Source organism: Berghia stephanieae, chromosome 5 (assembly GCF_034508935.2).
Source record: "Berghia stephanieae isolate SIO BIC M18660-M18661 chromosome 5, UCSD_Bste_1.3, whole genome shotgun sequence".
Classification (NCBI taxonomy): domain Eukaryota; kingdom Metazoa; phylum Mollusca; class Gastropoda; order Nudibranchia; family Aeolidiidae; genus Berghia; species Berghia stephanieae.
The window spans coordinates 33,081,474-33,094,714 of record NC_088364.1 but is presented as its reverse complement, the minus strand read 5'-3'; the positions used below and the strand labels follow the sequence as shown (position 1 = coordinate 33,094,714).

The window sequence follows — 13,241 nt, the reverse complement described above, 5'->3', positions numbered from 1 at the left end:
GGACCTGTGCTTGTGTCTGGATGAGACTTTTAGGTGATCTCTAAGTACTTTGATAGTGTGCTCTTGGAATCTACATCTGTTTCCTATTTGAACCAATTCCCCTTTTGTCTTCATTTTTCTTGGATGCTTTAATTGTAATTCTAGAACTTTTTACTTTCCCATTTTCTGCCTTTTTACTGGCGCTGATATGACCTTAATGTGTTGCAAGCGCCGTAAAACCCTTAAAAACAAAACAATTATCATGTAGATGGGACATGAAAATAAGCAAAACAAAGAAAGTTTACAATCTGTTTTTAACTAACACTAACATGAACTGTTTATCAACTCTAAGGTTTTCTCTGTGCCACATTCTGGTATTTTATTGTGTCAAACAATATGACAAAGGTTTCATTTAAAGCAAAAATCATCGGATGATACTCGAGCACAGTTTCATCAAACTCCTCAGAACACGCAAAAAAGTTCAAGAAAACCGTAGTTTGAGGAAACCAAGTATAAAAATAATAAGTTAAGAATTTGGGACATACAATGAGTTTGAGGAAACCGTACAAGGGTGTATTACAGTGCATTCGAGTGTTCATTTTTCTCATAGAGCTAACCATATTATTTCACGGTCAAAACAAAAAGACTGGCAGCACATGGTAAAACAAGTGCTCCTACCTTTGACCACTCACTTTCCATCGCAAATTGTAGGGGGAAAAAATAACTGTAAATATGTTGTTGTTTGGTGGCAAAAGAAGCACATACTCATAATTATTCGATCACGCATCAAATACTGTCTAGATATTGATTTTTTGTGAAACCTGGGTGGGGTTCCTGACCTCCCATAGTGGGCAGGGAGGTACATACTGTGTCTTCTTTTCCCCTGTGTCTGTTTTCCAACATGCTTTGTCTTTGTCTTGGAATGAGATTACTTGGTTTTGTCCTAGCCCTGGCTGGGAGGGAGACAGTCAAATGTATATTTAGTTATGAGAGATGGTTTGTTTTTTTCCTTGTAAATCATATCTCTGTTATGATGTGACCTTAATGTGTTGCAAGCACCATAAAACCCTTAAAAATAAAATAATAATAATAATAATTTTATGAAACAAATGGTAAAATTTATCAAAAATTGCTGTTGATCTATTTTTGACCGTGTTGAAGTTAATTAAATCAAAATTAATAAATGAACAAAACGAGAACTATTTTGAAACCAATGGTCTGGTTGTATTTCAGCGGCGTCCTCATTGGGCGCGGGCCCATGTCAGTCGGGCCTTGAAATCGTTTAGGTGTGGTGCCATGATGACCAGTTCATCCAGCCCATTCCACTCCGAGATAGTTCTAATGAAGAAAGAATTTCTGTAGTTTTGTGTTCTTGTCTGTGGGATTTTGAAGCAGTTCGAATTGTTTGTGGCGTATCTGTCAATGGGGTTTTCGGTTATGTGGTTGGCGAAAGTGAGTGCTCGGATTTTTCTTTTGTTTGGTCGTGGCGTGAAAAAGGAGTCTGCCTTTATTGACGGTATTTGATCTGTTATTATCTTGAACATGAATGACAGACGGGTTTCTTTCCTTCTTTGTTGGAGGCTGATGAGATTTCTTTCTTCTAACATTTTTGTCATGCATCCTGGGGTTCTGCTCTTATAGTTCCCAGTTATGAACCGGGCGCCTTGTCTCTGGACTCTCAAGTTTTTGAATATCCTCTTTCAGGTAGGGTCCCAGGCAACTGCTCCGTATTCCAAATGTGATCTCACAAGTGCGAGGTAGGCGTTTTGTTTGCATGACGTTGGGGCGTGGCTAAGATTTCGGCGGAGAAACGCGAGGGTGCAGCTTGCCTTTTGGGTTATTTTGTTAATGTGTTTCCCCCATTTCAAGTCCTTTGAGAAGGTGATGCCAAGGTATGGGTTATCGTCGACTTGTTTCAGGACGGTGTTGTTTATCTTGTAGGTCTCATTGTACTTTTTAGCTGTGCTGAGGATGTAGCATTTGTTTGCGTTAAATTTCATTCCCCAATCATTAGCCCACTGTTCGAGACTATTCAAGTCCTCTTGTAGCAATTTTTGATCATTTGCAGATTTTATTGGTCGGTATATTAGACAGTCATCGGCGAATAACCTAATCTGAGATTTTACTCGTAGAGGTAGGTCATTGATGAAACAAAGAAATAGTATGGGTCCTAGCACCGTTCCCTGTAGTACTCCCGATATGACTGGACATTCATCCGATGACGTGCCGTCTAGGACTACTATCATGGTACGTTTTGTGAGGAAATTACAAAGCCATGTGTGTAAAGAGCCACGAATTCCGTAATTTTCTAGTTTCTGCAGGAGTTTTTGGTGGGCACAGTATCAGATGCTTTGGAAAAGTCGAGGATGCCGATGTCTGCCTGAGTGTTGGCATTCTGGAGTCTCAACAGGTCGTTTACAGTTATTAGGAGTTGGCTTTCACATGAGTATCCTTTGCGAAACCCGTGGTTCAGGTCAGTTAGGATGTCATTGTTCTCAAAGTGGTTCATCATGTTCTTACAGATTATATTTTCTAATAGTTTGGATATTACAGACGTCAGTGAGATTGGACGGTAGTTCTCTGCTTTATTTTGTTGCCTTTTTTTAATACAGGTGGGATGTTTGCCTTCAGCCAGTCATTAGGGAGCATCCCGGTGTCGACCGATTTTTGGAAAATTATGCATAATGAGGGGGCCAAACTCTCAGCACACTCCTTTAGTACTGTGTTAGGGATGTTATCTGGACCTGACGCCTAAGATGGATCGACGTTTTTCAGCAACTTTTCAACTCGTGAGATGTTTATGTTGATATTAGTAAGAGATTGTTCACACCTATGTGATGTCGGTGGGGTGGTTGTATCGTGTGGATCATGGGGGGTAAAGACAGATTTAAATTGATCCAAGAGGATCGTTGCTTTTTCCTTCCCCTTAATGTACAGGGTTTCATTTTCTTTCAATGGGGCTACACCAATGGAATCGTTTTTCTTGCTTTTTATGTAGTTCCAAAATGGCTTGGTATTGTTTGTTTCAAGTCCTTTTTCTATGACATTGTTAATGTGCGTCCATTCTGCTTGCCTTATTTCACGCCTACTTTGACGCTGCAACGATTTGTATGTATCCCAGGTTCCGCTCAGTTTAGCCCGCTTGAATGCTTTTGCTTTGCGTCTTAGTAGTGCTCGTATTTTCCTGTTCATCCACGGCGGCGTTCTTGTATTTTTATGTACTTTTTGGGGAATTTGACTCCTTGATTGCACTGAGTAGGAGGACTGAAAATGGCTCCACATTTCATTTACATCCATACCGTTTTTGTGCTGTTCTGTGATTCTTAGAATAATTTTGCCATACATCATACATGATGAATTTAACTAGTATAAAATTTTATTTGTGCGTGTTTGATTTAACTAAAAGTGTATCATCTACAATGTAAACAATAAACGGTAGATCTCTTTTGTGCGCAATGCTGGCATGGCAGTTTTTTGCATCGCTTGTGGCCGCGTTGCGCCAAAAAATCGCAAAAATAAAAACACTGATTTGCATTGCGGCCGCAAAATCTGCAAATTTGCAGAGAAAAAAAAATTATTTTTAAAATTTTATTTTTAAAGGCGAGAAAAAAAAAAAGAAGATGGTCTTCTCTGTCCCTAATCTGTTTTCCAATATGCTTTCTGTCTTTGTCTTGGAATTAGATACTTGGTTTTGCCTGGCTGGGAGGGAAACGTATGGTTAGAGTTTTGGGAGATTATATTTTTTGTCTCGTAAATCATCTCTCTGTTATGCACTGTAACTGTAATATTTTTGTTTTACATTTGAGTGTATTCCTCTTAGTGAAGACATGTGCTTGTGTCAGGTTGAAACATTTAGATAATCTCAAAATAAGAACACTGATAGCGTGTTCTCGGAATCAACATCTGTTCCCCATTTGAACTCATTCCCCTTTGTCTTCCTTTTTCTTGGGTAATTGTAATTCTAGAACTTGTTACTATCCCCCATTTTCTTCCTTTTTACTGGCGCTGATATGACCTTACATTTGTTGCAAGCGCTGTGAAACCCTTAAAAACAGATACCTTTCTCTTTCATGAACTAAGTATGGGTTTTTAGGAAAATTAATCGCAATTTTTTTTTCTTTGCAAATTTATCTGTTTTTAGCTTGCAAAATTTGGGATTAAAAAAACAAACCCAGCCATGTCAGCAACGTTTTCCTGCTCCAAAAGTTCCTGATTCCTAACCACTAGCCTCGAGCGCGGGACCAAACGATTTCAATTTCACTGTGTTTGAAACATTGCCGTCTTCCGGATATAGACGTGGGGCACGGACAAAATACTAAGAATAAAGAGAAGAGCCGCTAGACCTACCCATACCAAGAACCCGACCCCGACGTCCTCTGCCATTTTAATTTTTTTTTTTTTTTCCGAGCTTGGTATGGGTAGGTCTTTCGGCTCTTCTCTTTATTCTAATGTATTTTGTCCAAACCCCACGTCTTTAATCGGAATACGGCAATGCCGGGTCGTCGGAGTCGGTATCCGGTGTGGGTTAGCCCTTACACAGAGTGGAGAAAACAAATTAAAGTTAAACTGATCGCTTTTGACTTCGATGTAAATTTTTGACTCGTTTGCCTTGGCATTGCACGAGATGACATGGCGAGGCGAGTATGACTTGTGATAATGTCAATAAATCATAACATACTACTATTATTACTCACACGGGTTTTATTTTCGGTTGATGAAAAAAATTAAGTTTTCAGCAATAGTCAACACAATTCATAATAAATCGGCTATTGGTCTATCTCATCGGCACCATTTTTATTCTATGATCTTTTACGATACCATAGCTTAATATCTGAACACTTAAAAAGTTGTTCCAGGTTAAGGACGTGCCTATATATAGTGTGCGCTTGGCTAAGAAGCTCACAACATTGCCATCCGGAAGTATAACGGACCAACTCAACACACAGAACTCTGTGTAACCATGAACTTTTGTAGTCTGGATAATACGGTTAAGTGAGAATTGCTCATAAACGTGGATGGCAAAAAAAAAAAAAAACAATAATAAAGACCTGAGTGACGTCAACTTCATTCTATCTATAGAGGAACGAAATGGACGTCACTCAGCTCTGTTATTGCATTAAAGATAGCCATTTTGTGACTACTCGATAAATTTTATCATCAGACTACAACTATAAACGTTTACGGTTACTCATAGTTTTGTGTGTGTTTGCACAGTATATCCGGCTGGTGGATAATTCAGTGGCGTGACCGAGAAAGGCGTATACCTAAGTTAACCCCCCCCCCCCCCCCCCCCCCCCCCCAAAAAAAAAAAAAAACTTCGCTCTCAGTATGATTTAACGTGTGACTTTAGCCGTTCTCAGCCACGCCCCAGATGACACCGCTGGTTTTACCGCCATCTAAAAATGTGTGTGAAACTGACAGACGACACTGAGACAAGAAAAATTTTAAAAAAACATCTGCCTGATACTTTGAAGCAGGCTGATGCTTGGGAATGGTGCTTTCTTGTATTTTTCTCTCTGCTTTAGCTGGCACTGCTTCATACAAATCTTTTTCAGATTTTTATCTTATGCCAGAACCTGCTTCATAATTGATACTAAATGGTATTTACCGATATTATGAAGTTCAGTATCGCTAAAAAACGACCATTTATTTTATCATTTCGATTCCAAAACAGGTACATACTGTTTCTTCTATCCCCTTATATCTGTTTTCCAACATGCTTTCTGTCTTTGTCTTGGAATGAGATTACTTGGTTTTGTCCTGGCCCTGGCCGGAGTCCTGGCTGGGAGGGAAACAGTTGAATTTATAGTTATTGTTTTGGGAGATGATATTTTTTCCTTGTAAATCACCTCTGTTATGTATTACTATATTTGTTATTTTGAATATATAATGTAAGCATTTGAGTGTATTCCTCCTTGTTGGATTTTGTGCTTGTGTCCGGATGAGACTTATAGGTGATCTCAAACTAAGTACATTGGTGGTGTGCTCTTGGAATCTACATCTGATCCCTATTTGTTCCCAGTTCCCCTTACTTTCTCTTGGATGCTTTAATTGTAATTCTAGAACTTTTTACTATCCCATTTTCTTCCTTTTTACTGGCGTAGATATACCCAAAATGTGTTGCAAGCGCCGTAAAACCCTTAAAAACAAAAACAGATTCCAAAACAAAATACAAGGCATTGAGTAACACAGCTAAATCACGAACAATATCGGTATCACCCCAACTGTTACTGTCATTATCATCATCATCATCATCATATCATTGTTATCAACATCATCAGCAGCAGAATCATCATCATCAATAAATACTACAACTACAACCCCAACCACCACCATCATCATTTTGACACTCTTTTCCCAATGGAGTTACCTGTCACTAAAAGGATGATCTGTGATGTAGCCTGAATGACAACGTTTTGGAGAGTTTCTGGAGATGGTCTTCGAACGTTTGTCCACTTTATAAGTGAAATGAAGAATGGGGGAATTAGGAGACAAGCAACCACAGCAACTGTTCGAGAAAATATGAGAAAACCTGGAACAAAACATAATAGTAAAGACTGATTAAAATGAAGTTCACTCAAATTGCTTTTACTTTTATATTCTGGTTAAGACATACTAGAGGTATATGTGACTCATCACGAAAAAAAACGACATCATGTCGGGATTGAAAACATGTTCATAAAGTGATTTTAAAGTTAAAATGATCAGAATGGAAACATTTCCGTTTTGTCGCTTCGAGAACCAATACCCATTTTCTCGATATGACATAAAACTTCAACCAAATTACATATATACTGTATTTTTAATCTCTAAATCACGCCGACATAAAACCATTTTGAGGCCATGTGTCTTTGAATTAGATACTTGGTTTTGCCTGGCTGGGAGGGAAACGTATAATTAGAGTTTTGGGAGATTATATTTTTTGTCTCGTAAATCATCTCTCTGTTATGCACTGTAATATTTTTGTTTTATTTTGATTTAAGGGTACTGACCTACGTGACAATTCAGCAGGTCTGACAACCGAACGCAATTATGGGCTTGTTGTTGTAATGGACCATAATTATTTGCGTTGGTTTGACAGTATTTCCATGACAACGATGAGACCATAACAATTTGGGTTGTCAGACCTGAAAATGAGTACACGTCGGTAGTGATTGTAATAGATACTTAGATAACCACGCCTCTCGGACAGTCGTCATAACGTAAACAATGACAGTGGTTGGTAAACATAGGGAACTACACAGGTTTTACTATCGATGGTATTTATCTAAGTAAAATACCCACTGTTCTACCGCTTAACTCACTCAATCCTAGAGATTTTTGCTACTTTTAAACATTGGAAAAAAATGTATTAAAAGTGAGCATGTACACAGAGATACATAGTTTTATTCCTGGGTGGGGATCCTGACCTCCCATAGTGGGCAGGGAGGTACATGCTGTGTCTTCTATCCCCCCTTACCGGTTTTCCAATTGTCTCCTGTCGTTGTCTTGGAATGAGATTACTTCGTTTTGTCCTGACCCTGGCCGGAGTTCCTTGGCTGGGAGGGAAACAGTCGAATGTATAGTTATGTTTTTGGGAGGTGATATTATTTTCCTTGTAAATCATCTCTCTGTTATGCATTGTATTATGTTTAGTTTACATATTATATTATATGATTTGTAAACATTTGAGTGTATTCCTCTTAGTTGGGACCTGTGCTTCTGTCTGGATGGGACTTTTAGGTAATCTCAAACTAAGTACTCTGACGGCGTGCTCTTGGAATCTGCATCTGTTCCCTATTTGAACCAATTCCCCTTTGTCTCACCTTTTCTTTTGTGCTTTAATTGTAATTCTAGAACTTTTTACTATCCCATTTTTCCTTTTTACTGACGCTGATATGACCTTAATGTGTTGCAAGCGCGTAAAACCCTTGAAAAAAAAACAAACAATAGTTTTATTCAACTACCTTAACACGTAAAAACTAAAAACAATACCTATGATACGACGCCTATAATTTGTCTCAGAAAAATGTAATAAATAGGCACGGGGTAAAAGTAAGCCGGGTAAACTACGGATATAGTTGGTGTTAGGGTTGAGCGTAGCGACTGTAATAACTATAGGGCAATCTCTCTACTGAGCATTGTGGGTAAAGTCTTTGCGCGCGTTGTCCTCGCTCGACTGCAAGTCGTCGCCGAACGTATCTACCCAGAGTCGCAGTGTGGCTTCAGAGCCAAGAGGTCGACAGTGGACATGATCTTCTCAGTACGTCAACTTCAGGAGAAATGCAGAGAACAGCAGATGCCCCTCTACATTGCATTTATTGACCTGACAAAGGCATTTGACCTTGTTAGCAGGAAGGGCCTTTTCCAGCTGCTAAAGAAGATTGGCTGTCCTCCTCAGCAGCTTAGCATCATTGCCTCCTTCCACGACGACATGAAGGGCACCATTAGCTACGACGGTGGAGCCTCTGAACCCTTCCCCATGCGCAGCGGCGAGAAACAAGGCTGTGTCCTCGCACCGACTTTGTTTGGTATATTTTTCTCCTTACTGCTGAAGTTCGCATTCAAAGAGTCCCCAGAAGGAGTCCACTTACACACCAGAAGTGATGGGAAGTTGTTCAATCTGGCACGGCTGAGAGCAAAGACCAAGGTCCGCACAGTCCTCATAAGGGAAATGCTATTTGCAGATGATGCAGCTCTATGCGGCTCTTCAGCGGCTGATGGACAAGTTTTCCCACGCATGCAGGGAATTCGGGCTGACGATCAGCATCAAGAAAACAAATGTAATGTGTCAGGATGTCCCCTCTATACCAGCAATTTACATTGACAACGAGGAGCTAGAAGTCACTGATCACTTCACATACCTGGGCACAACCATCACCAGCAACCTCTCACTTGATGCAGAATTAGACAAGCGCATCGCCAAAGCTGCCGCTGTCATGGCACAACTGAGCAAGAGAGTGTGGACCAACAACCAACTCACTTTGAACACCAAACTCAGAGTATACCAGGCATGTGTACTCAGTAGCCTACTGTATGGCAGTGAATCCTGGACAACATATGCCAGACAGGAGAACCGCCTGGAAAACTTCCACATTCGCTGTCTACAACGAATTCTCGGCATCAGGTGGCAGGACAGACTCACTAACAATGCAGTGCTAGAAAGAGCTAACTCCCTCAGTATGCATCTCATGCTCTGCCAGTGACGTTTGCGATGGCTTGGTCACGTACACAGGATGGATAATGGACGCATACCCAAAGACATCATGTACGGTGAACTAGCTTCTGGACGGCGACCAACTGGCCGTCCAGCTCTGCGCTTCTATGATGTCTGCAAACGAGACATGAAATTGACAGGCATCGACTCAAACACCTGGGAGTCGCTTGCTGACGACCGCAGCGGCTGGAGATATGCGGTGATGGAGGGAGTGAAGAGAGGTGAGGAGAGGAGAAAGACGAAGTTTAAGGAGAGGAGAGCAAGGAGGAAAGAGAGGCAGCAGATCCAAATACCAAACGCACAGTCAAACTATGTGTGCAACAACTGCGGTAGAGACTGCCATGCAAGGATTGGTCTGCTGAGTCACACCCGTCGTTTCTCTCAACAAGACTGATGAGACTAAAGTCATACAGGGCGCAAACCATCGTCTCTCGAGACGGAAGGATGCCTACTACTACTATACTAGGGTTGAGTGAGTTAACCAATATAACCAACACGGAGAACTATGTTTAAAGTTAAGCGTTTATAATATTATGATTGAAAAAATCGTGCGATAACCAGTCATCCATTTGGGGAAAGGGGTGGGGGGGGTGTATAAAAACAATAACAATGATCAGAGAGAGGTCGATTTCATTCACAACTATGTTTGTCCGAGCACGGATGAAGGTGTGTCACACATTTCATGTTTTGATTGGTCAAAACTTACCGGTTAATTCAGAAGAGAATCAAGGAACTATTTTTCATCCGCAATATAAAGTGTGATTGTTTAGTGTCACGGGGACACATGAAATCTTCACCGGTCTACAGCCTTGATATCTCCTCGGTGTCCCCATTTCGCGTGTCCTTCCTTCCCCTATAATAAAGCGCTTTGAACTAGAATGCGACAATTTGGTGTCAACTGATAAAATGTTCAATTTATAATATTTTTTAGCGTAATGCGCATCATGATATCGCTTCCGAATACCTTTGGTGGAAAGGATGGCTATGGAAATTACTATTATTATTATTATTATTATTATTATTATTATTATTATTATTATTATTATTATTATTATTATTATTATTATTATTATTATTATTGTTGTTGTTGTTGTTGTTGTCATTAATATTTTATTATTAAATTTATTGTTGTTGTTGTTATCATTATTATTATTATTATTATTATTATTATATCATTACTCCCAAATCGCAGTAGGTATAGCGCCCCCCCCCCCCCCCTTACGAGCTATGCTGGTAGGATCACTTATGCCGGGAAAAGGTCGAAAGTGAGGGGCCACCATCTTCCCACCCAAAGCAATTAAATTTCAAGAAATGACTTAGTAATCCCCTGATGAAAAAAACTGAAAGCCAAATTGATCATATTATAATTAATAGGAAGTTGAAAATTATTTTGCATAATGTAGGAGCTAAAAGAATGGCAGATGAAGGCAGTGATCATCTTTTATTATAGTTGGAAAACTAGCATTGGAACTGAGGAAAACAAAGAAAAAAACGGTGAGACGACGAGACGTTTCGACACAGAAAAACTGAAAAATCCAATCATACTACAAGAACATTTCAGCGTATCTGTCTAGAATAGATTGCAGATCTCTTCATAAAAGACTTCAACCAAGTGCTGGAAGAAACATGATGAATACAAAATTACTGAGGCTAAAACAAATCAATTATTGAAAGAATATCCCATGAAGGACAAACCGGTATTATGTTCAGAACCTAGCGACGGAAGCATAAGAATCAGTCTCACGGCAAGACCAAAGAACCCTGTGCAAGATTACCAATAATATACCAAAAGGAAGCAAGAGGTATAGTTGTAGTCAGAAATTACATGGAAGATGCAAGTATGGAAATGTTTTGTCTGACCTTAAACAAAAGATGGAAGGAATACTTCTCGGGCCTTTTCAACCGACCAGACCCGCCTTCACATGAAATCCGAGTTTTTCAGGTCAGAGATAGTCCGCGTTCATGTAAACGGCCCCAAGATGTTAAAATAGCTATACAAGGCCTTAAAAATCGAATCGCTCCAGGAGACAATTAATGGTACAGTGTCACCAAGTCTTTATATACAGTAGAACCCTAAAACAACGAAATGCAGTCATCAGTTTTTGTTTATGTAGGCCTACATGTAGATCTATATATATTCGCGTGAGATATCTATTGTATTTCTAAGCGCTGACGAGTATTGTGTCATTTTGGAAGTGAGCGCTATATAAATGATTATTGATATAATATTCATTAAACGGAGAGCTTTGCTTAAATAATTACTAATCGGAAAGTTGACACACAACCCGCTTGCTAAAAATGATGGCGTCTGTTTTCGATGGGATTTGACGAAACAAATTTGATAAGATATAATATTTTCTTCTTCTTCTCCTTCTTCTTCTTCTTCTTCTTCTTCTTCTTCTTCTTCTTCTTCTTCTTTTTCTTCTTCTTCTTCTTCGTCTTTTTTCAGCTTATCCCGCATTTTGCAGGGTTGCAGCAATGATGAATGCCACATCTCCAGGCATCTCGGTTCATGGCATCATATTCCTCCAGGCCCAGTTCTTTCATATCGTCCTTTAACCTATCCATCCATCTAGTCTTCGGGCGTCCCCTTTTTCTCTTTCTCGCTAATTTTATATCCAATACTTTCTTTCCCACGTATCTACTCCCGTTTTCGTTTCTTAACATGTCCGAACCATTTCAATCTATCTTCCCTCATCTTTATTGATACAATCTTAACTTCAGTCAACTTTCGAATTCGTTCATTTCTCACTTTATCTTTTCTTATCCAGCACAAGTGACCAACTCAACATATTCCTTATAATGTGAAGTTTAAAATTTACAAAATCATCCGGAATCATGTGATGAAAATATTATTACCACAAGGATTAGGTCCTACTAATTGCCGCCTACATCCCGAAACCGCAGAGCATCACGTTGAACGGTATGTTGTGACGATGCTACCGAGCGGGTTCGTGATGATGCACAAATGCGGACCGGACTTCGCTGATTGGGTCGATCGTCATAACCATAAGAAGCTGCTGCCGTCCGGCGGCCCAGGAGAGTTTCCGGAGGTCATCTCCTCCGGATTGATTGAGAATGCTTTAGATGACCTCCTGGCGGCTATCCTGGGCCGCCGGACGGCAATTAGTAGGACCGCAAATGATTAAATTGCATACTTGCATTGATGTGTGATAACTCGTGTTTTGCAGATGAGTGATGAAAATAATGTATCTAATAAATAACTGACGTATTATTAAAATCCATTTCCAGGCTAAAGTCATTTGTGTACTTACCGGGTACGATTATTCCGGTGCTCCAACAGTGAGTAATTTGATTGCCATTTGCATCAGTTTTGTTGTCATGTCGGCATTCCATCCATAACGTCATTGTGCCAGTGTCATGTCTTTCCCATTCTACGACATTCATAGTTGATGAAAATGCCAAGAAAATTCCGCAGCTTATGAATCTAAAGGTTTTGTAATCACGGCCGATAGCCATTGTTGTCCTATTGTTTTTGAATTTGTAGAATTTTAACGATTTATGTCACACTTTTGGATACGTTATAATTATTATCACCACCAGGAGATTGGAAAAATGAGAGTATGTGCGTTTACAATAGGCTTGCTGGTTCACTCCTTTTATGAGGAAAGTATTATATAGTCAAGACATAATTATCTATTTCCAATAGAACAAGCATAAGTGTAATTTACAGACTCATACCGTTTTTCTTTGTTTGTTTTGCTTTGTTTTGTTTTGTTTTTATTGTTTGGTTTTGTTATTTTTGTTTGTTTGTTTTTTTTTTTTTGGGGGGGGGGTTGTTGTTTTTTATGTTTTTTGTTTGTTTTTGTGTGTGTGTTTTGTATGTTTTTTTTTGGGTTTTTTTTTTTTTTGTTTTTTGTTTTTTTTTTTTGCTTAAGATTAGCTGTACACAACACGATCGAATCTGACGGATTGGCAGGCTTTCATGAAAGATCCAGTTAATCCAATAATTGAATTACACGAGACAATTTAACTGCCACTGATGGAGTTACAGAACGTTCACTCGAATCATGCCATCAACATTGTTACTTGTTTTATTTTACTC

General features: G+C 39.4%; 1 protein-coding gene across 1 annotated transcript in view; it reads right to left on the bottom strand.

Annotated features, from left to right (window-relative positions):
- The window catches only part of LOC144972784 (uncharacterized), a 16,256-nt gene extending 3,015 nt beyond the window's left edge, over window positions 1-13,241 (bottom strand). The window contains exons 1-2 of the mRNA XM_078914407.1: window positions 12,451-13,241; window positions 6,350-6,511 (exon numbers count right to left, since the gene is read on the bottom strand). Coding sequence (XP_078770533.1) covers window positions 6,350-6,511; window positions 12,451-12,655 — 367 coding nt within the window. The 5' untranslated portion in view covers window positions 12,656-13,241. The remainder of the gene's footprint in view (window positions 1-6,349; window positions 6,512-12,450) is intronic.